Here is a 24,212-nt window from a genome sequence, read left to right as displayed (position 1 = left end):
AGAAAGGTCCATAAAAGTCCACAAAAAACGTGTCAATATTCCTCCATACTGCTCGTCCAATGTATTCCAAGTGTCCTGAGTGGGTAGCATCCAGAATTTACTCGAAACGAAGTCATTTAGAATGTTTTTAGAGCATAAACAGTAGTGTATAGGATTTCCTAAAAGCGCCTTCACGAGTCTACGGAACCGCGGCAGACCAAACCAGATGAAAGTGCGCATTCAGCTCGGCAAAGAACTCATGCTCTTCCTCAACACTGAAATCCTCAGACATTTTTCTTTCGTTGTTTCTTTCTTTGCACAGGTAAACGGCACATTTCTTCTTCTACGCTTGCATTATCGGCAGAGCAGACGCTGAATCATGTTTTGGGTGTACTATTCCTTTAAGGGGATGCTGGGTTAGTGGTTAGAGCAGTGCGCTTGTGCTCTGAGAAGGTTGCAAGTACCTGGTTTGATCCGCAAAGTCTCCACTCTGGGTTCCTGAGCAAAAATCCTTAATGCCACACTGCTCACCACCGCTGCACAATGGCAGCCCACTGCTCCCTAAGGGGATGGATTAAATGCAGAGAGTTAATTTCATTGCTCTGTGCTTGTGACAGTGTAATGACAATGAAGTTGAATTCCATTCTAAAATTAAAGATTATATTGTTGTACCAAGTAATTGAATCAGAGTCAGTGAGTCGATGCAATCAACTGGTTTTCCTTAGGTAGAAAACTTTGACAGGATGAAGATGTGTTGTGAATTGATGCTATATAAATGAACTGAATTGGAACTGAATCTAATCAGTATCAGTTTAATCTGTCAAACAGGCTGCATGTAGGGATTTTAAAGGTCCAGCAAGCAGGTGTCAGTATTGAGTGACACAGCATCAATAATTTGGCAATGTGTTGAAAGACTTCATGGCGCCTCATCAACCAATCACAATTTTAAACCATGACTGCAGTTCTATTCTAGAAAGTTTTTGTTGTACATTTTATCCTTATATGAATTAGTCAGAATTGAAAACCAAACAAACGTTTTTCTAAAGACTTTTAAAAGTGAAAAGTCAATTTAAAACAGAGTATGCTTTAGACACTGCTCAAAAAATAAAGAGAACCTGTAAAAATAACAATTCAACTTTTATAAAACTTCTGTGAAATCAAACTGCCCACTCAGTAAGCAATGCTGATTGACAATCAATCCCACATGTTGTTGTGCAAATGGAATGGACAATATATGGAAATTATTGGGGATTATCAAGACATCGGGCAGATGATCCGGTCACTTTTGAATATTAGTGCTTTCACACTCGTGGTAGCATGAGACGGACTGTACAACCCACACAAGGAGCTCAGGTAGAGCAGTTCATCGAGGATGGCTCATCAATGCGAGCTGTAGCAAGAAGGTTGTGTCTGTCAGCGAAGTATCCAGAGGCTGGAGACAGTACAACAGTACAACAGGAGACATGGAGAATGTCGTAGGAGGGTAATAACCCAGCAGCAGGACTGCTACCTCCACCAGGAACAGGGGCACTGCCAGAGCCCTGCAAAATGACCTCCAACAGGCCACAAATGTCTATGTGTTGGCAAAAATAGTTACAAAAAAAATGATTCCATGAGGATGGTATGAGGGCCTGACATCCACAGAAGTGGGTTGCTCTCACAGCCCACCACCATGCAGGATGCTTGGTATTTACCAGAGAACAGGACTGGCAAATTCACCATTCTACAGAGGAAAGCGGGTTCATAACATGCAAGTCTGGAGAAACCATGGAAAGTGATGGAAAGTGACTCTGTTTCCAAGTTTGAAGACGTTTCCCTTCCCATCCACAAAGACTTTTCAATTCGAAATAGCATTGAGTTTGAGGCTCTTATACATTAGCCCAACAAATCCTTTAGAAAAGATAAAAATTGGAACGGACCAATAGGTCCACCCCTTCGGAATGGGTGTCGTTTGGCTTTAAACGTCCTGGGTTCCTTCTAATGTAGGACAATGCTAGACCTCATGTGGCTGAAGTGTGTCAGATGAAGGCATTGAAGCTATGGACTGGCCTGGCCATTCCCCAGACCTGAACCCATGTTGCACCACTGACCTGTCCAGTAGGTGGACCCTTTAGTCCAGGTCTGGGAGCAAATCCCTGAGGAGATCATCTGTCACCTCATCAGGAGCATGCCCAGGTGTTTTAGAGAGTTCATGCAGGCATATAGAGGCCACACACAATACTGAGCCTCATTCTGACCTGCTCTAAGGAAATTAAATCAAACTTAGATCAGATTGTAGGATTTTCCACTTTAATTTTGCGTGCAACTCCAAATCCAGGCCTCTAGTGGTTAATAAATTGGATTTCCATATGATGATTTTTGTTGTCAGTATATTCAACTTTGTACAAAACAAATTATTCAATATGAACATTTAATTTATTCAGATCTGACTGTTCCCTTTATTTTTTTGAGCAGTAGGAACAGAATTAGAAATACTATGTTAGAGTCTAAACCTGATCGCTTTTCTGATTGGTTGAAAGATTAGGACATTTTTGTGAATTTTAATTCAAACAAAAAAAAAACTACTGGAGTTACATAATAACATGTCCCTTATTATAACTAGATAAATCCATAAAAGTAAATATTTAATGGTTAAATCTTTTAGATATAATCAACAAATGGCTTAAAAATGAATTAAACCATTAGAAAAGACAGGTAAACAGGTACAGCTTGACCAGTATGAACATTTATTTCTGGAAAGAAGTTACAAATCGTTTCCAAAGAGTTTCTACTCAGAGTAAGATATGTTATTCAGATTTATCGATTCCCCCTGCAGACAGTTGAATAAGCATTGTGAGTTTTTGTTTCTAACATCCTCTCTTCCATTTTCCTTGTGACCGGCTAGAGACTGGTGGACTATAGGATGCTGCTCTGTGTCTGCATGGTCCTCAGACAGGGACAGATGGACTCTGTTGGTTACACGTTTCTTCTTCAAACAGCAACATGGAAACCGAGCATTGTAATGACAGAGACATGGTTTATGGGCTTTTTATTAAACCAGCTGCAGAAACTGTGATGAATGTGAAATGTAAAGGGATGAAACACTCAGGAATGTTTGTATAAAAATAAATGCATGAATAAAAGCACCCAAATGATGATTTGAAATGTTCAGAACCAGAGAATGTTTACTCCAAAATTCCTGATGTATAATTCACACCTAGACTACGGTAAGCAAATAAGTTGTACTGAAGAGTTATCTGCATTTATGCTTTTCCAGTTCGCTAACTTTACTGACCCTTTACAAAACAATGAACTAAAAAAACGGGAGCATCCACTTGTAGATCACATGCACTGCAGGGACGGAGATGCCAAACTGCAAAGGACGGAAGACGACGTACAAAAATATTTGAACAGAACCGGGCTTTCAATGAAACATTCCTAATACTGTTACTGCATAGCTCAGGGGGAAAAAAACCAACATCTTCATAAAATAAATAAATACGCAGCGGACAGATGTGACTGCATCGTTATTTGCTCTAGCCCTTTTCACAGCGCAAAACTAAAATAAAGCTGGTCGTCAAACACAGCTACGTGGCTTATTGAATCAAGGTGTTAGGCTGTTCAAACGTGCAAGCTTTATTCTAAGACAGCAGTGGGATTAAATCTAAAAAAAAAAGAAAACAGTGCTAAAGATAACTTGGTCTGAAATGAAAACAGCTCTCAGTCAGTAAAAACCTACAGAATCTGTTGAAATAAAGGCTGGTAATCATTAGCAGAGGTTAATTACCAATGGACCTCAAACAAGAACATTTTAACGTAGAAAACTGTTTGAAAAAGAAGTTCAAGGTCTGAATTTCAGATCTTTTGGTGAAAAAAATGCTAAATCCTTTATTTTCTTCCACTCAACTAGTCAAACATTTAACTGTTTCTTAATAAAGATGTTTCATTTATTGAACAAGTCGCACAAACATAAAACTGACCCAAAGTACTAAGCAGCTGTATCCAAAACGCCAACCAAATAAACAATCATAAATTAAAATATGAAAATATTAGACTATTCACCAGCATAAAATGCCTCATTTGAAATAAATCAAGATATCAACCTAAATACCTTTGTGTGGACAATTTTAAAGCTAATTTGAATTAAACTTTTTCCCATATCTCATATTTCATGTAATTTAAATGTCATTAAACAACACAAGTCTCTACATAAGTTAAGCACAGTTACAGTATTTGATAATGGTGATTACATTTTTGTTGTTTTTATTTTAAATTTTAACATGTTTTACAGGAAAGAATATCCTACGGTTATAGAGCTAGTCAAGTGAAAGGCAGCTGCTAACCTGAGTGCAGCTAGCTAAAGCTAAAGCAGCTTGTTTTATTTTCATAAATATGCAAGTTAAATTGTACTGTAAAGCATACAAATCTCATGCCAACCTTTTTGTTCTCTTTCTTTTTCAGATGCAATCCTTTAAAACTACACCTATTTAAACAATTTTTGTGCTTTTTCTTGTAAGTTATAAACACCCGTAATCAGCTAATTTGAGGAGAGTAGTGTGAAAGCTAACAGCAGTTAGCTGGAACTGAGGCTGTTATGTTTTATTTGTTTGGTTTTTTTCTGCAGCTATATTGGTTTCATAGAAATGTATTAAATCATTTAATACAATTACAAACCAAACAAGATAAAATTTCTTTGTTTTAAATACAAAATTGTTTCATAGTTTCAAAACACATAAAAGCCAACTGTTGGTTAGCATAAGCTAAAGCTAGGTTTATCAAAAGATTTTCTGCCATTATCTAGCGTTTTAAACTTCACTGAGTGAAAATTATATCAATTTGGTTCTTTTACATAGTCATTTTTGCAGTTAAATTAGTTTATAATGGAAAAGAAATAAAATAGCTTATCAGAGTAACAATTCTACTCGCACCATCTTTCCTTTGTTCTGATGATAAAACTTTGATTTAATCACATTAAATTCTTACATTTATTTGATACATTTTTAACTATTAATCAATGAGGAAACTTCTTTGCAAAAAAAAAGCAAAAAAACGAATAAACGTTTAAAGCTAAATCGATATAAGATAGCTGCAGGGACCAGCTGCTAATGCTAACTTTGGCATATTTTGTTTCAATTTATGCTATGCTAACTAAAATGATAAAAGATTAAATTATGCTGGTTATTTTCTCTGTTATTTTATATAGTCAACTAAAGAATTAGGTATATTCATTTAATTAAAGGCAAATCAAGTCAGAACCAGATGATGAATTAGCTGTGGCTAGCATTAGCTAAAGCCAGGTTATATTTACCAACTTACACATTTTTGCAATGAATTCACTTATATGCTTTGTTAGTAAAAATGTTTTGTAAATGGTAGATATTTTGGTCTTCAAAATATAATTAGGAATACTTTAATAAAGCAATTGGAAAACTAATCAAAGTAGATGAGCTCTTGTTTTTTTTTTTTTTTGCAGACAGAAAGCAATGGTTTAAATTTTGTAGTGGACAGTTATGCTTCTATCACAAAGTGTAAACATGTATCAAGCAGATTTTAAATGGTCATTGATCTAACATTATAATGGTTAGACATTAACGGATGATTTTGTTGATATTTTGAAAAACCTTAGGTTAAACCAATGGAAAAGAACATTTCAAAAAATGCCCTTATAATTTATCCCCGCAGTGAAAACACAAAACAATTTCAGTCAGGTGGAGAATAAATGTTGAGATTCTGCTAATAGAAAATGTTCTTGAATGAGGTCCAGATTTATTGAAATGCCCAAAAATCCCACATCTTATTTCAACCAGGGAACATTTTTCCTTCATTTAAACTCAGAGAGTAATTCTAGACGCAGTGAAATTCCTCCAGCGATACAGTGCAAGCTACACTATTTACACTCACATTATGAACCAATAAAGTGCTGGGAATGTAAACAAAATCAAACGTACAGCAGCTCAGCCCCTAACCTGTGTATTATCTATCATATAATGGATCCCTCCCACACACACACACACACACACACTTTCAAACCGTTTCACAGAAGGCAGCAGGGGAGCGTAGAAAGACACGTGATGCAGTGTTATATATGACCATGAGCACAGTACGCTGGATATCTGGAATCAAAGAGCAGAACTGGGACTAAAAGCTGGAACGCACTGGAAGCAAAAAAAGGGAACCGTAATGAGTTTAAAGCTGGTGGCAGACCACGGCATCAGCAGGATCCGATGCATCATCTGTTGTACGCCTTAAATAGTTTCCTACCGACTGCTTCTTTATATTTGGAGACGGATTATACAATCAGCTACACTACCGAATATAGTGCTATACTTATTGATATTAATTTTGTAGGGATTTAAAGTAGTGGTAATATTTCTGCTAATCTATTTAAAGAAATATCTTGGTGTACGAGCCTCTGGAAGCGAGCGGAGATTTCTGTGACTTGTGAATTTGCTGGACTCGGCCGCTTCCAGTGCGTTTCTGCAGCAAGCCTGACCGGGCCTAAACAGAATTACTGGTGATTATAGACGCAGTCCGTAACACAAACCAGCAGAATGAAACCTGTTTTTTTTTTGTATCCGCCCTGACATCATTTTTTTTCCTTTAACCGTCTGAGAAATTGGTGGTTGTGAAAATGTTCAACTGACTGGTTAAATGGGAGGCCTAGTAAAAGCGCAGGTCGGCTGCCTTCATTGGTAAGGAGGAACGACTCTGCGGCCGCAGCCCCGTTCCTCTCCCTACGGAAAGTGCTGGTCTCTGGTTTAAAAGATCAGGGCATGCCCACCCGGTGGGACGCCTCGGTTCTGGAACAGTCTGTATAAAACGAGCCGCGGCGGGGGAGCAGACCTCAGCTGCAGCGTCTAACGTGCTCCAGCACGTACTCTGGAAAGTGTAGGCTGCAAACCTGCAGACCGTCCAGTTTGCAAGGCATCCTGGGATACTCGTCCTCCTTCCACTTGTTTTCATCGGGGTCGAAGGTGAGGATGGAGTCACTGTAGTGGCCGTTGTAGCAGAGGCCGCCCAGCACCATGATCTGCCTGTCCAACACCGCCACCCCATGGCCGCTGCGCCCGATGGGCATGGAGGCCAGGATGGTCCACTCGTCCGTCTCCGGGTCGTAGACCTCGGTGGACGGGCAGCCCTGTGACTCGAAGGACGCCCGCAGGATTACACACACCCCTCCGAACACGTACAGCTTCCCGTTGTGGGAGATCATCTTGTGGAAGCAGCGTGCGTAGTTCATTTTGGATTTGTTCTCCCAGCAGCTGGCGTGGTTGCCGGGCAGCAGCGAGCCACGGGCCGCGCGCGTCCTGTGAGAGTCCAAGCCACCAGCACCACCACATCCTCCTCCTCCACCGCCGCCGCCACCTGCCTCCCGGCCCGGATCGAACACACACACCTGTTTGGAGGTGGAGGAGGACGTGATGCCACCTGTGATGTACAGTTTGCCGTTTAGGACGGTTCCCTCATGGCCGTATTTATTAACAGGATACGGATCCACAAACTCCCAGCGGTCCTCTGTGATGTCGTAGCGCTCCGTCGAGTAGAACGTCTCATCACGGGTGCGACCTGCCACAGCGTAAATGAACTTTCCGATGACTCCCACGGCGAACTCTGACCTATGAAACAAGGCAGCATAAAGAGACAACAATTGGCTATCTAATTATTAATCGAAAAAATTATCAACAGATTAATCGATTTCCAAAATAATCGTAGTTGCAGCCCTAGATCAGTCAGAACGGATGGAGAACCTCTGAGGACATCGGTTTGACAGTAGAAACCAAACAGGTAAATCATCTATGCTTCCAGATGAAAAGGTCAAAGTTGAGATTGGTCTGACCTGGGAACAGACATGTCAGCCATGCGCAACCACGAGTTCTGCCGAGGGTCGTAGCGGTAAACTTTGGATGAGGCGTGAAACTCTCCGTCGGGCCCCAGCTCCTCTCCGCCCAGCAGGAAGGCAAAGTTGTTGACGATGGCCAAGCAGTCCGGCCTGAGCGGCACCTGAGGACCCTCCAGCTCCCACCACACCTGAGAAACAGAAGCTGCAACGGTTACCAACAGAACTGCCTCTCTGGAACAAAGAGACTCACTGCATCATTCAGCCATGTTAATACAGGTGCAGCACGGCACCACAGTCAGAACAACTACTGATAAGAACTACTGTAAAGAACCAGAAGGAGCCAAAGGAACGAAGGCGGACTCAGCCACCTTGGGACGCTGCAGCAGCAGGATCTTGCTGTTCACCATGCTGTGGCCGATCATCCCCCTGAAGACGGCGGTCTGCGGGCGGACGGAGCGGATGCGGTTGGATCGCGTCTCCATCAGAGGCTGCTGGTTGACATCATGGAAGTAGCTGAGCGCCTGATCCACTTCCTGCCGCAGCTGCCTGGAATACCGGTAGAACTCTGATGTTTTCACCTGAGGAGAAAGAATCAATATCAGCTGGTGGAGTTTGGAGGCTGAGACAAAAGAATTTATTGCAAGAAAAAAGGTTAAAATGTATTTAACGTCCTCAGATGGAGAGATGGAGCTCTGACTGAGGCAACCTCAGTACTAACATTTATATCTTACAAAATCCCAACACACACTCCCCCCAGGGGAACCAACCCACCCCCTGCATAAAGAACTTTCTCACACTTGAACATTTGGAGGAAAAACATGAGTTCATCAAGGCCGTTCACTGTTAGGTTGATATATCTTTCACTGGCCAGATGGATCTTCTCTAAACATCAGTCCTCCCTGATGTTTAGACCATTGGTCTCACCTTCTCAAAGATGTCGGCAGGCGTCATGAGACAGAAGCGGATGGACTGCACAATGGTGTCCGTGTGCCTCCAGCGCCGCCGGTCATGTCTCAGCCAACCCTGGACCGCCTCGTACAGCTCGATTTCTGGGTAGCGGCTCAGAGCGTCGCTGTTCAGGTAGGCCTGGTTCACCAAGACAGAACAGACAGATGTATCATCTACCCCTGAACTGGTTTAAAATGGTGATATACACAAAGAGGCATACTAATCAAAAACTTGCTGTTTTGATAAAGTTTATAGTTAAAAACAGGGTCATGTTTGCTTAGTGTCTGAGTGAGTAGAGGAGGTAGGCCGAGGTACAATAATCAACCCTGATACAGTGGGAAAAAATTTAGTCCAGACAAACATTTCTCCTTAACTCAAACCTTCTTATACCCCATTCAAAATAGTCGGGTTATCCTGAACTATTTCCTATATTGATGCTGCTATACATTTAGATTGCTGGAGGACATAGCGACCACCTTTCATTATTTAGCTACATTCTATCAACTTAATTCAATCTTTGTTAGTTTATTCTTTTCTCGTCACAGTAGCTTCATCTGGTCTGTTCCAGTTTGGCCATGAACCATCCTGGAGAGAAATACCAGGGTCTGTTTCAATAAGCATGTAAAAAAAATCTCAGATTCAAATCCTCAACTCTAAATTGGTCTAGCCTAAGGATGGAAACTCTGAGTTCTTGAATTCACAATGGCTGCTGTGAGTTAGTTCAGTCCACTCTGAGTTGAACACTTGCGTAACAATTATGAAAATCCATTATCAGTGGCTTTGAAGTCCTCTATGGCAGGCAGTTTTAACATTTATTAGAAGCACTCTCCTCTCTCTCCATTTCTACTTCAGTAAAATTGGATTCTTCCAGGTAAGAATCACATTCCTAGATGATTTTCTAAATTACATTGTTGCAGCAGAAACTGCATTTCAGAAAGTAAAAAAAAACAAAATTATACTAGTAAGTAGGGCTGGGCAATAATTCAATAACGATATATATCGATCGATAGACGTGTGGCGCAATAGAAAAAAAGAGGGTCGATAAAAGTTCGATAAAAAAAGAAACGCAGTTTTCCTTCCTTCTCATTGTAGCCTAGCATGTAGGTTTATGCTAGTCACTGCTTCCTCCTAACCAATCACAACCGCGGACCCAGGCACGCCGTCACAAAGCCCCGCCCTCTCAAATCACAACACAGAGCACATGAAGCTGTCGCAGCAAGGAGAGGCGGAGGAAATTGTTTCAAAGAAGGGTTTTTGTAGTTCGGCAGTCTGGCAGTATTTCAGTCATGGCAAGTCGGACAAAAAACATTTATTTGTTATATTTATTTTGGTCACTTTTCTGGTCACTTTAGTTTACTCTTTGTCAGTATTTAATAACATAACTCAGGTCTCTTAAGTTATTTTTCTTTAAAACAATTCTGTTATGGTTAAAAAAGTTGGTTAAATAAAGATTTAATTCAAAGTCTGTGTTTGTGTTTTTATTTAAAATTAACTCATTTAGCAATATTATAAAAAGTCCAGGCAGAGCTGCACATAAAATATGGTTTCAAATCTTTTCAATTATTATCGATATCGATCAATATGCATTTTTTTTTTATCGATAAGCTTTTTTTCCTATATCGCCCAGCCCTACTAGTATCGGTAAGAATTAAGTTTTACATACCTGGATATGTTTACACATTATAAGTGGCTGTTTTAATATTTCTCAGCTTGAATGAATATGTATTTATGATATCTAAAATACTATTTTTCATAGTCAAAATATAAAATTGTCATTTTGACAATTAATAAATGTATAAATGTTTTGTTTTTTTCAGATATCAGAAATACGTATTCAGTTAAATTGATACAAATTAAAACGACCTGCCATAAGCTTTTTGTGACCATGATAACATTACAGGCAAAACTAGTTTAGTGCTTGAATGGTAGTGGATCCATCTATTTGGGTGAAATCATCTATCAGCAGGTGAATATAGAGCATAAAAACATTGTTCTAATGGATAGAACCTGTGTATCATCTCATGGGGTTCCTCCTCATGTTAATTCTGACTTCCATCACACACTAAATACTAACTGGCTGTGAAGGCGCAGTAGGTTGGCGCACACGACCCATACATTGAATCCCACCTGTGGTCTTTTGCCGCATGTCTCTTCCCCTCTCTCATAACCCCTTTCCTGTCAGACTACTGTCCATAAAATTGAAAAATGAAAAAAAAAAACTTTTAAAGCTATGGATTCCTTCACTCTGTTGTTTAAACAGCCAAACATGTTTGATAGATGTGATGAAGAAAAAGACTTCCTCAGAGAGATGAAGGTTACAGAACAAACGCATGGATCAAGCTTCATGTTAAGCTATCAAACCTGGAGTCTCTCCAGACTGAGGTAGGACAGGAAGTCGGATCGGCTCATGAGAGGGACAAAGTTGTCAAGGAGGAAGTTGTCGAGCTGCTCCTGGACGCCCTCCACGCCGACGCTAAAGTCCTCCAGGAGGCGCATGACCTCAGCACAGTTCTCCAGACAGATCTTAGCCAGCAGGAAGGAGCAGCAGAACTCCACCGCCTCCGTCAGCTGGACGTACATGGCCGCCTGCAGGCACAGCATGAGTTTTTCCTCAGTCAGCACTGAGATAGAGTTTCGCCTCAACACGGGTCAACATAGATGCGACGGTACCTGCAAGATCTCCTGGACGGTGGGCATGCTGAGCTCCAGAGCGCCGTAGTACATGAATCGGAGAATGTGGCCGAAGCCGGCGGCTGTCAGCCCTTTCATGTGGATCTTATCCTGGTCCCGCTCCCTCATGTCGGCCGTGAACATGACCCGGAAATAGTCGCTCTGGGTGGCCAGCAGCGCCTTGTGGGCCTGTCAGTGGAGTCAATAAATCTTATTTAACTCAAAGACTTCTCCTCCAAAGAAACTAATGCATTTGAATTCAGTTAGAATCCAACTAAGTATTGTCATTTTCAGGAAAAGAATTACAATCTTCTTTTTTGTTTATCTGTAATAAACAGTAGCATCTCTTTTTATTCCTCTATAGTCACAATATGCAGTCTAAAGCAGGCATCCCTAAAGAGGGCCGCTGTCCTGCAGGTTTTAGAGGTTCCTCTGCTTTAGAACAGCTGATTCTGATGATTGCAGTTCAGCAAAAGCCATAAAACCTGCAGGACAGCTGCCCTCGAGGACCGACTTTGGGGATGCCTGCTCTAAAGGCTGTTTAAAAGATGGCTAAGTTGTTTACAGTAATTAATGCTAATAGTGCTAACTGTACATATTGCTAAAATGCGATGCTTAAGTTACAATGAAAACTTCCCCATTATGTTGTCCTAGTCTTTCAAAATATAAGAAATAACTCGCTTTACAGCAAATCGTCTCAAACAAATTGTGAGGACACCTCTGTAGCTAATATAAAAAATAAATGAAGTAAAACATCAGAGCTGGAAAAAGTGTAAAATATAAGTGTTGTTAATATAATTGGTGAAGATAAATATAATCTGTACAAATCTGTATCAGCAAAGAAATCAGTTAATCAAACTGATCTAAAGTCTCTTCAGGGAAAGACTGCTGCACCTATGGTGCACAAAGCAGCTCTGTCACAGATCTACGGTGGCTGAGAAGTGCAAAACACATTTACAATTAAAAAACACATTAACAAATAAAAAACAAAATAACATTTGAAGAAACAAAATTATATTTATGAAACAAATGTATTTTTGAAAAAAAAAAGTTTAAATTTTTAAAAACAAATTTACATTTTAGGAAACAAATTCACATTTTAAATAAGTTAGATTTTAGGTGAGAGAAAGTTTCATTTTAGAGAAAAAAAATACACTATAGGGAAACTAATTTACATCTAAAAAAAAATTGACCGTTCGGAAACACTTGTACAAGTGCAAAGACAAAACTGCAAGCGGCAAAACACAGTTACATAGCCAAAAACAAATTAACAAAAGACGGCTACACGGAAAGGGAATGTCCCAGTGGCCGGATGTGACGTCACGATTACTCTGACTTGTAGTACAAACAGCTCAATCTGTAGTCCTCCTGCTTCACGTGAAAAGTCAGCGGTGATTTTATTATTGTGGAGCAAATTTCAGCCAATTTACACCATTTTGTTCTTCGTGCGGACGGTCTCTGGAACTTTTACGGGACACGGACCAGGTGGCAGGACCAGCGGAACTGCTGCAACGCAGCCACTGCCATGAATTGAGCTCGGCCCTGCTGCTTGGTCCTGCCACCTGGTCCTTGTCCCGTAAAAGTTCCAGAGACCACAATAAGGGCAAAACATTGTTCGGTTAGCGTAAACTTAAGAAAAACTGCTTCAGTGCAATTCTTTCCATCTAAAATCGCCGCTGACTTTTCACGTGAAGCAGGAGGACTACAGATTGAGCTGTTTGTACTACAAGTCAGGGTAATGGTGACGTCACATCCGGCCACTGGGACATTCCCTTTCCGTGTAGCCGTCTTTTGTTAATTTGTTTTTGGCTATGTAACTGTTTTGCCGCTTGCAGTTTTGTCTTTGCACTTGTACAAGTGTTTCCGAACGGTCAATTTTTTTTTAGATGTACATTTGTTTCCCTATAATGTTTTTTTTTTTTTCTCTAAAATGAAACTTTCTCTCACCTAAAATCTAACTTATTTAAAATGTAAATTTGTTTCCTAAAATGTAAATTTGTTTTTAAAAATTTAAACTTTTTTTTTTTCAAAAATACATTTGTTTCATAAAATATAATTTTGTTTCTTCAAATGTTATTTTGTTTTTTATTTGTTAATGTGTTTTTGAATTGTAAATGTGTTTTGCACTTCTCAGCCACCGTACAGATCCTTCCTCCCCGCTGCTGTTATGCTACGATTCCTAGTGACAGCGCACCGCCGGTATGTTGGGGTCTGAGCGGCTCCAATAGCTAAATAATATTAGAAGGCAGGATGGTAATCTGGATGATTTGACTGCACTGATTAAGTTTTCAGGCAGATTTTCTCACTGAAAAACATATTAAAACTAGTTTTTATCCACTGATCACAGCAAATATAGCTGCCATTGTTAGAGGGAAAGAAAGGATAGGTTAGCTCCGCCCAACGTGTATCAAACCAACTTTTCCATCATGCAGCTAGAGCAGCAGAGATGCTTCATGCACCCGTCAGAGCTGAACATGTACAAGCATCAAAAATGAAGCAGCATGCACGTTTCTGCTGCTCCTGCTGCTTGAGGTGTGAACGTAGCATAAGACTTCTAAAGCTCCCAATAGGCTTAAGCTCACTGTGTACCTTGCACATGGTTTTCTGCTTTGTAAGGTTTTATTTTAAAAACAATGATTGTATGTGCAATTCTTAAATGAGATCTTTAGGTCCTTTTTTATAGTAGGGATTTTTCAATCAAAAATGTGGTTTTTTGTTTGTTTATAATAGGGTTTTTGATTAAAAGGAAATCAAGATTAAGTGATTATGGATCCTCCAGCTAACTTCATTAAAACTCCCAAAAGGCTGTAAAAGTGCTGAAAGCCTGAGTTCCTATTAGTCATAGTTAAAGGAAAAGTCCGCTAATATTCAGAATTCAAACTTCTGAAATTACTTTAAATAGGAAATTATTACATCCTGTTCAATAAATGATAAGTGCTTTTAATTAAGACAAATTTTCATTTGAATGTGCTTTATTGGAGACATCTATGTTTGTCAAAGAACACTACTTGTGCCTTCAATATGGACATTTCAAATTGAATTTTGGCATGTATTTGCTGGGGTACATTTTGAAAAATAAATCTCAAATGTTTTTTTCTTTTTCATTTTAATTAAGTAAAAGGATGAGCAGTGTTGAAGAAAATGCAAATGCAAATAAGATGATTGATTACTAATTTCATTTATGAGTCAAACAATGCAGCCACATTCCTAAAATGAAAAAGCATTTCCAGAAATGCTTTTTCATTTGAAATATGGTAACGATTTGCTTCCATACTTCAACTCAATGCCCATAGGAAGACGTTATCTGGATATAACCTAACGGAATATCTTCAGAATATCTCCAAATGACACAAAACTCATATGGGTGAGTAGAACACGATGTAATAACGTAAAATCAAGGGCCCAATGTAAAAGAAACGGTGTTCCCCTTTAACTGAGGTAATATTAGTTGAAGGTTGTGGTCCAATTGTTTGTTTTACTCGTTTTTTCATTTCCATCTGCTTTTATTTTCCTTCTATTGTTTAATTCATGTAAAGCTTTTTGAATTGTCTTTATACTGAACTCTACTATACAAATAAATTTGCTTTCATCCTTTCCTTACTCTTGTGTGAACTTGTCATTTGCCTTGTAGCCAATGCCACACCTCGATCCCTCCACTCAATAAGGAAAAACAGCACATTTTAATATATTCTAACTTTATCTGCTAAGTTTAGTCAGCAGGTTTTACTAACAGATACCAAGGTTACCTGGAAGTGGTGCTCCTCTATGAGCAGCGTGACATCCAGCAGCAGGCGCTCTTCGTAAAGTGCACGGAAACCGGACGACACGCTCCCATCATGCACCTGGGACAGGTACACCTCCACATCTCCCCCCGACATAACACACCTGAAGGTGTGAGGAAACCAAAGCATCAGTGAGTCAAACTGGAGAAAAATAAATTCAGGGGCTCACAAACTGCAAAGGTCTCTTTGAGATGAAGGTAGTTTTTGTGTGATCGCTGCAGCAGCTGGAGTGATATTTGATGAGATGGCCAGCACTTCATCCGTCCCAGCTCACCAAACATTTGAGCTTCACAGACACACAGTCTGAAGGAGAACTACCAGCTCCTCGCCTCATTCTATATGGAAATGTGCAGCAATGATCGCACAAAAACCCAACATTAAAACACACAAATATCCACAAACACTCACCTCTGATTGGCCACGGGCATGTCAGAGGGGGTTGTCCGAGCCAATCAGAGGACAGTGCCCCTTGTGTCCTGTAGATGCTAACAAACTCCCTTTTGTGAGCGTCAATCACCTGAACGACAGAGCGTTAAAAACAGCGTTAAAAAGCAACGTTACCGGGTCACAGCGCGGCTGAACGTGCAGGTGGAGCATGTCTGCACATGTTCAGCCGGTCTGCTAATGACAACAGCTTCAATAAAAATCTAAACAAACTTGCTAAATATTTCAGTCAGAAAACAATGTTAGGGTGTAGAAGGTAGTTATAGTCAGAATTAAAAAGATGATATCAGTTTAATATGAAAATTATCATGTAGCTTATTAAATCAAAGTCATTTCAGCAGATTAAAAAGCCGTTTTAATAATTAATGGATGTTTTTAGCAGCAAAATACAAGAACAATGATCAAAACTGCAGAGGATCTATCCTGGAGCTTCCCCTTAAAGGAATAGTACACCCAAAACATGATTAGCCTTCATTTTCTACTCACCCCCATGCTGAACAAAACTCTGGAGTACTTTTTTGATATCTCAAATGCATCTGGAGATCTGGGAGGCTTCTTGCTGTCTGCTGACATTCAAATAATGGAGGTCTATGGCGCCCGAGACAGAAAGGTCCATAAAAGTCCACAAAAAACGTGTCAATATTCCTCCATACTGCTCGTCCAATGTATTCCAAGTGTCCTGAGTGGGTAGCGTCCAGAATTTACTCGAAACGAAGTCATTTAGAATGTTTTTAGAGCATAAACAGTAGTGTATAGGATTTCCTTAAAACGCGCGCCGGCGCGTTCACGACTCTACGGAAACCGCGGCAGACCAAACCAGATGAAAGTGCGCATTCAGCGTCTGCTCTGCCAATAATGCAAGCGTAGAAGAAGAAATGTGCTGTTTACCTGTGCAAAGAAAGAAACAACGAAAGAAAAATGTCTGAGGACTTCAGTGTTGAGGAAGAGCATGAGTTCTTTGCCGAGCTGAATGCGCTGGTTTGGTCTGCCGCGGTTTCCATAGCGTCGTGAACGCGCTTTCAGGAAATCCTATACACTACTGTTTATGCTCTAAAAACATTCTAAATGACTTCGTTTCGAGTAAATTCTGGACGCTACCCACTCAGGACACTTGGAATACATTGGACGAGCAGTATGGAGGAATATTGACACAGTTTTGTGGACTTTTATGGACCTTTCTGCCTCGGGCGCCATAGACCTCCATTATTTGAATGTCAGCAGAAAGCAAGAAGCCTCCCAGATCTCCAGATGCATTTGAGATATCAAAAAAGTACTCCAGAGTTTTGTTCAGCATGGGGGTGAGTAGAAAATGAAGGCTAATCATGTTTTGGGTGTACTATTCCTTTAAGGACTGCAGAATATATTCTTTCACCAATAAGGAGCACATTTATACATCTATGTGTTTATGAATGAATCTGTCCATCTAATCGTCTTATTTCAGTTTACTATGGAGTTCCACAGGGCTGAGCGTTCGGGAGAGTTTACTTTTCAGGAGCAGTCATTCCCAGTCGAATAGCAGCCCAGTTCCCTCCAACTCCCAGCCACTGGAGTCACCCCCTAATGCATATTTTTCACTCTGACTCCACCCTTTCACTGAATCACAGAGTCTGACCTGGACATGATGCTTCTCTTTAGGTCTTAATGCCCACAAATAATGACAGAATATTTTAGAACAAAGATTGATGTTTAAAAAGGAATCGTAGGGGACCAGCCAAGGACCCATCAAGGAAAGTGGGGACATTTTAAATGGCTACTACTGTAAATAACAGTTTGGTTACGATTTTTAGATAAACATAATCAATATGTAATGATATTCAAGCGACGATTACAGCAGGTATTTCTAGGTCGTTTTTTTTTTTTTTTTGCATTGGCTGATGCGTGCATATGTTAGCTGATTAATTAGTGTATTGAACAGCCATGCCTGGAGATCATGTGAACGTGTATTGTTGCTCCCTTCATTTGCTATCCATCGTTTTATATTTTTTTAAATTGAGATCTGTGTAACATTTGTTAGAACTGGATTGGCTCTAAGATTGGGTCCAATAATATCAGCAGCACATCCTGAGCATCGGACTGATGTCAGAAAAAAAAAATTAAAAGAAACAGTATTAAAAAAAGCTGTGTGAGTCGATTCTGATATTCAGGTAGATTTATTAGACATGCACACTGAAGTCAGGTTGTGACTGGGATTAGCAGATCTTCTGCTTACTATAAGACAAAACCCAGATCCCATTGATCCGTTTGTCCATCCCAGTCATCTTTATCTCTGTAATCCTGTAGTTCTCAAACATCCGTCCACTAATAGTTATTTTAATTCCTCCTACTCACCATTTATCTCTCGGTTCACTCTGTCCCGCCTCCATCTTATTTCCCAGCCGTGCATTCATTAGAGGCCGGCACTTTTTCTATCTTTATCGCGATAAATGTCTCCTTGTGATAAGAATTTTGATTTAAAATAAGAGATAAATTGTCAGGGCTGCTCAGTGGAGCAGTGGATAGCACTGCTGCATGGCAGCAAGAAGGTTTTGAGTTCGATTCCCCGCCCGGGCTCTTTCTGCATAAAGTTTGCATGTTCTCCCTGAGCATGTGTGGGTTCTCTCAGGGTACTCCAGTTTCCTCCCACAGTCCAAAATCATGACTGTTAGGTTAATTGGTTTCTCTAAATTCTCCTTAGGTGTGAGTGTGTGTGAATGCTTCTTTGTCCTCTGTTTCCCTGCAATAGACTGGCGACCTGTCCAGGGTGTCCCGCCTCTCACCCATTGACAGCTGGAGATCCAGCTGACCCCACACGTGTTGGAAAATGGATGGATGGATAAAGGGTCAACAAAATTATTTTTCTTCTTTTGTTTTCCATTTGGGGGTTGAAAAAGGTGAAGAATATGATTATGTGTGGTCACTGTGGGATGTTTGGCGACATAAATCACACTTTTTCTTGCCAATATGAGGGGATGTGACCTTAGAACTGGAGCAATATGTTTTACAACAATAACATCTTTTATTGTGTCATTAAAAATTGAGAAAATGAATGTTCAGATCATTTAAACAGCAGGCCACAGACTAACAAACAGCTCTGAAAGTTCATGAAGTAGTTAATGTAGGGTTTTTTATGCGATTGTTTCTGATATGTTGGTCATTAAAGCAGCTCCGCCTGCTGATCTGCTTCTAGGATGGTGTGGCTACGCTGAACTAAGCAGATGGAGCTGCGGCATGGACAGGAGACCCAGGAGTGGGGAGCAGCATATGGGAACGCATCCTTTATACGTCATATTTTTCTGCCAAGTGGTCAGGATTGATCTTCATCTCATAAAAAAAGCATTTTTAATCATTTGTTCCTCAAGCTTTTATGGTGATTCTGCATATGCTGGTTACACACACACACATTCACACAGACATAAGTAAAAAATAAGTATTTCTTTTACCATTTATGCTACAGATGATCAGTTTCACAAATTTCAAATCACAAAAATATGGTTGCAGTCCTAAAAAATACGACCAATTAAACCTTTTTTTCCCTTCATCCAACAAAGAAAACAGCAAAGAAATCAGAAAATACTGACGGACAGAATGAGCAGCCTTGTATTTAGAGGGTGATGTGCGTGTTGCCAGGTGGGGCGTACCTTTTAGAGCCTGGGCGAACGATCACAGGCTGTGACGGCTGAGCGCTAAGGGGCCGCTCGCATTTCCTGTGTTTATGTTTCCCCGGCTCTGACAGAAAGGGCAAAGAAAGAGAGAGATCAGGGCATGCTGATGCGTCCCATAACACCGTCTGGCATCAAGTTAAAGGAATAGTACACCCAAAACATGATTAGCCTTCATTTTCTACTCACCCCCATGCTGAACAACACTCTGGAGTACTTTTTTGATATCTCAAATGCATCTGGAGATCTGGGAGGCTTCTTGCTGTCTGCTGACATTCAAATAATGGAGGTCTATGGTGACCGAGACAGAAAGGTCCATAAAAGTCCACAAAAACGTGTCAATATTCCTCCATACTGCTCATCCAATGTATTCCAAGTGTCCTGAGTGGGTAGCATCCAGAATTTACTCGAAACAAAGTCATTTAGAATGTTTTTAGAGCATAAACAGTAGTGTATAGGATTTCCTGAAAGCGCGCGCCTGCAAGTTCACGACGCTACAGAAGCCAGCAGACCAAACCAGCGCATTCAGCTCGGCAAAGAACTCATGCTCTTCCTCAACACTGAAGTCCTCAGACATTTTTCTTTCGTTGTTTCTTTCTTTGCACAGGTAAACAGCACATTTCTTCTTCTACGCTTGCATTAGCGGCAGAGCAGACGCTGAATGCGCACTTTCGTCTGGTTTGGTCTGCCGCGGTTTCCGTAGCGTCGTGAACGCGCATGTGCGCGCTTTCAGGAAATCCTATACACTACTGTTTATGCTCTAAAAACATTCTAAATGACTTCGTTTCGAGTAAATTCTGTATGCTACCCACTCAGGACACTTGGAATACATTGGACGATCAGTATGGAGGAATATTGACAAGTTTTTTGTGGACTTTTATGGACCTTTCTGCCCCGGGCGCCATAGACCTCCATTATTTGAATGTCAGCAGACAGCAAGAAGCCTCCCAGATCTCCAGATGCATTTGAGATATCAAAAAAGTACTCCAGAGTGTTGTTCAGCATGGGGGTGAGTACAAAATGAAGGCTAATCATGTTTTGGGTGTACTATTCCTTTAAATCAGTATGAGAGTGAAAACTGTTTGGATGTTAAACCACACAGCTGCAACGTGATAGGATTGTAGGGTACAGAGGTTTGAAAGAAGTACAACTGACTCTCAGTTTTAAAATATTTCTAGCAGCTGACCTGATTTTTGTGTTTTCTCCATAGAAAATGCTCCTGTTTCAGTTCCTCCTATGTATTAGAATAAATTACAAACCTGTTTTTGCCTTTAAATGTGTGTATTGTTTAGATGTAGACATAGAAAGTACCCCTGGCTCAGCGTTTCTGTCTTTAAAGGTATAGAGGTACAGACAGTCAGCTCACCTTTCTCACCACAGTTCGTTGAAAATGGCCGACGGTCATAAGAGAAAAAGTGTCTATGAATTGTATGAGAAGAAAAGGGCTCAGAAGAGACAGATATGTCCCAGAATGCTTTGCACAGAGAGCTCTCCTTGCAAAGCATCATGGGATTCGTTGCCACAGCGGCCCTCTGTCGCCACAGGCTGTCGCTACCCTACAGCGGCGACTAATGACAAAGATGGTGCATTCACCATGCAGTGAAGGAGGAGGTATGTGACCAACGGGGAGCAGAAAGCAGTGATCTGTCTGAACAGCCAGTTTGCTATAAACTCCACTATATAGTCCCCGCTTCTATGAGCTATGAGAACAGCACATTTTAAACAGGGAGAAACGGGCCCATGCATGCTGTTGCACACGTATTTTGTTTAAAGTGGACCTTAAACACTGACATAACGCTACTATGAAACATCTCCAACCACAGCTTATCTGTGATCAATGTCGTCTAGGCGGAGCAACTGAGGCAAACATCTTTTACTACAGCTATTAATACGGTCAATCTGCACCTGCTTAGGGCTATGTTGGTTACAGATGTTCCTTTCCCCTGTCGCCACATCCTTGCTCAGGACGCGACAGCTGTGGAATCAGAGCGTCAATCACATTAAAAATATCTTCTCAAATAAATCCAGAAAGACAGTACTTAAAATCATGTCATCTTATCTTCAACAAACTGGACTTAAGGAAACATAAATACGATCAAGTAGGTGGCGATAATGCTCCATTTGGTTGCAAGTCACCAGTAAAACAAGAAGAAGAAGAAGAGCATCACTCAGCTGGGCTATCTTCAATAGCTTTCCTTTGAACCAGCTGTCATAAAATGATTGATGTTGAAATTTCTGTTTGGCTGTGACTCCATCCTGGAGAGAAATATCAGCTGTGCTGCTGCCATCAACACCCTTGTTTATAGATGTTGGAGATTGGGCTGTTTTTCCAGTGTAGTTCTGTTTCTCTGACTGTGACTGGCTGGATGTGCTCTCTTCATCCTCTGACATGGGAGCTGGCCCTGAGCTTGTCTGCCTGGCTGTGTGTTTCCTGGATGGGGTCGCCTTTTACAGCTTCTTTTTCTATGTCTGCTTCTGTCTCCTTGAACCCCAGTCGGCCTCAGCAGATGGCCGCTCACACTGAGCCTGGTTCTGCTGGAGGTTTCTTCCTGTTAAAAGGGAGTTTTTCCTCTCCACTGTCGCTACAAGCATGCTTAATGTGAGGGATTGCATCCATGTCATTGAGTCGATGCAATCAACTGGTTTTCTTTAGATAGAAAACTTTAGATTAATCTAACTGGATGATCTGGTGAACTGTAAAGTGCCTTGAGATGACATGTGTTTTGAATTGGCACTATAGAAATACACCGAATTGATTTGAAATCTGTATAACTGGCTATTAAATTGTCTTTAAAGAGACATCTATTGTTATTTGGCAGAATATAAATGATAAATTAGGCAGAAATTCATTCTGAAGATATTAACTTGAAGAGTAATGAGAGTGTTTCATTTATCAACCAGAAAACCAATGTAATCCAGAAAGGAAGCACGTGGTTTGACCCTGAATGAAAGGTGGAAAATAAGAACAGGTGCAGTCACACCTGAGGCTGGATGCATTCCAGGGAACAGCTGCTGTCACCACTAAAGCTGAGTTAGTGGGTGTTTGGGTCACATCTGTGTTCAGAGCGATAAGCAGCTGTGCTGTGGGTTAAAGAGGAACGATCTGTTTTCATTTCAATCCTCCAAAACAAAAGGCTCCACACAGCGGCTAGCTGCCACATCAGCTGCTTCCAGCCCGCTGCTCTACGGCTCAGTCCTCATTAGGGGGGACAGGGTTTAGCTTAGCGGCTAAAATCCAACCGTCTCACCTCGGCGGTGCGAATCCCCACAACCCCTCTTGGACCAGGCAGCTCTGGCTCCGTCGGACATGAAGTAAGGGGTTCGGCTCCGGGATCAGGAGAGAGGAGGGCAGCGGGGGACTGCCTGGTTCCCACGGTGGTCCATGTGACGGGCGAAGGGACCCCCTACAAGGCTCCGAATTAGACGGCTACAGGAGCACAGCAGCCCACAGGATTTACGGACTCCATCTTCTGCACCGGCGTCATTTCCCTTCTGGGCGGAACTGAGGGAGCTGCGAAGATCCTCTATTTTGAGCGATGCATCACTACGTTTAAAGAGAAAAAAAAATAGATTTTACAATCTACAGTATTTTATTATGGAAGCCCGTTTCCGCCAAATGAAAGTAAAAAATGTCAAACAGAAAGTCGTAACTATAAGATTCAACTTCATAATTTACATAAGTTTCAAAATCATAATTATGAGTTAAAAAGTAATAATTTCAAGTTTCAAAATCATAATTATGGCTGTGAAAGTCATAATTATGAGATATTCGACTTTCAAACTTTGTATCTCTAATCATGACTTTGAAATTCAAAATTATGACTTTGTATCTCATAATTATGATTTTTTTTAAATCTCTTAATTATTATTTTGAAAGTCGAAATTATTAATTTGTAGCGCATAATTATTACTTTAAAACTTGAAATTATGACGTTGAATCTCATAATTATGACTCTATTTCGAATTTTTTACTTTCATTTGGAGGAAACAGGCCTCCATACATTTCTGCCAAATGAAAGTAAAAAATGGCAAATAAAAAGTCATAATTTCGATTTTCAAAGTCATAATTATGGCTTTAAAAGTCATAATTATGAGATATTCGACTTTCAAACTTTGTATCTCTAATAATGACTTTGAAATTCAAAATTATGACTTTGTATCTCATAATTATGATTTTTTTTAAATCTCTTAATTATTATTTTGAAAGTCGAAATTATTAATTTGTAGCGCATAATTATGACTTTAAAACTTGAAATTATGACGTTGAATCTCATAATTATGACTCTATTTTGCATTTTTTACTTTCATTTGGCGGAAACAGGCCTCCATACATTTCTGCCAAATGAAAGTAAAAAATGCCAAATAAAAAGTCATAATTTCGAGTTTCGAAGTCATAATTGTGGCTTTAAAAGTCATAATTATGAGATATTCGAATTTCAAACTTTGTATCTCATAATTCTGACTTTCTATTTGGCATATCTGGCAGAAAGGGACTTCCATATTTTATAGACTAATTAAATTAGTTTAAATCAGGGGTGAGCATGTTTCGTTAATTTCTCCTCATGATGAGCCTTCTTTACGATTTCAGCTGTAACTTCTATGGTTTTATTATCTCGTCTTTTATTTTAATGAATGAAATATATATTTTTTAATCATCAAAGAGTGTAAATTAGAATTAATGATGTTTAAAAATTCTCAACAAAATGGACGATTGGTCGAAATATTTATTTTTTTATTTTCTCCGTAACAGCTGGAAGTTCTTCATCCTTATCTATGCATTACCAAATGTAAAGAATGGTTTTATGGTGAAAAACCTTTAATTCAGAGAAGTGTTTTTTTCTCCCTGATTTTTTATTTTATTTTATTAACATGTGATTTATTTTTTAATTGACCATTTTCTTGGATGATTACTTTCTTACATGAGTAAAACCT

The 24,212-nt window shown here is 40.1% G+C and overlaps 1 protein-coding gene across 3 annotated transcripts; it reads right to left on the bottom strand.

The window, feature by feature from the left end:
- Positions 1–2,682: 2,682 nt before the first annotated feature.
- Positions 2,683–22,783, bottom strand: klhl15 (kelch-like family member 15). Of its 3 annotated transcripts, XM_038304425.1 has the most exons (10): positions 22,529–22,583; positions 19,260–19,347; positions 15,607–15,715; positions 15,163–15,301; positions 11,417–11,605; positions 11,108–11,332; positions 8,723–8,884; positions 8,167–8,376; positions 7,796–7,986; positions 2,683–7,574 (listed from the first exon to the last, which is right to left on the bottom strand). In XM_038304425.1, exons 3-10 carry the CDS (start codon positions 15,624–15,626, stop codon positions 6,803–6,805), a joined length of 1,908 nt encoding a protein of 635 aa, XP_038160353.1. In that variant the 5' UTR covers positions 15,627–15,715; positions 19,260–19,347; positions 22,529–22,583; the 3' UTR covers positions 2,683–6,802. The 3 variants fall into 3 exon arrangements, with proteins under 3 accessions (XP_038160353.1, XP_038160352.1, XP_038160354.1); XM_038304424.1 differs by lacking the exon at positions 15,607–15,715 and having other exon boundaries at positions 22,529–22,783; XM_038304426.1 differs by lacking the exon at positions 19,260–19,347 and having other exon boundaries at positions 22,529–22,783.
- Positions 22,784–24,212: the final 1,429 nt, after the last annotated feature.

This window comes from Cyprinodon tularosa, unplaced genomic scaffold (assembly GCF_016077235.1).
Source record: "Cyprinodon tularosa strain WSP-4 unplaced genomic scaffold, ASM1607723v1 ctg533, whole genome shotgun sequence".
Classification (NCBI taxonomy): domain Eukaryota; kingdom Metazoa; phylum Chordata; class Actinopteri; order Cyprinodontiformes; family Cyprinodontidae; genus Cyprinodon; species Cyprinodon tularosa.
This window is presented reverse-complemented; position numbering and strand designations above follow the sequence as displayed.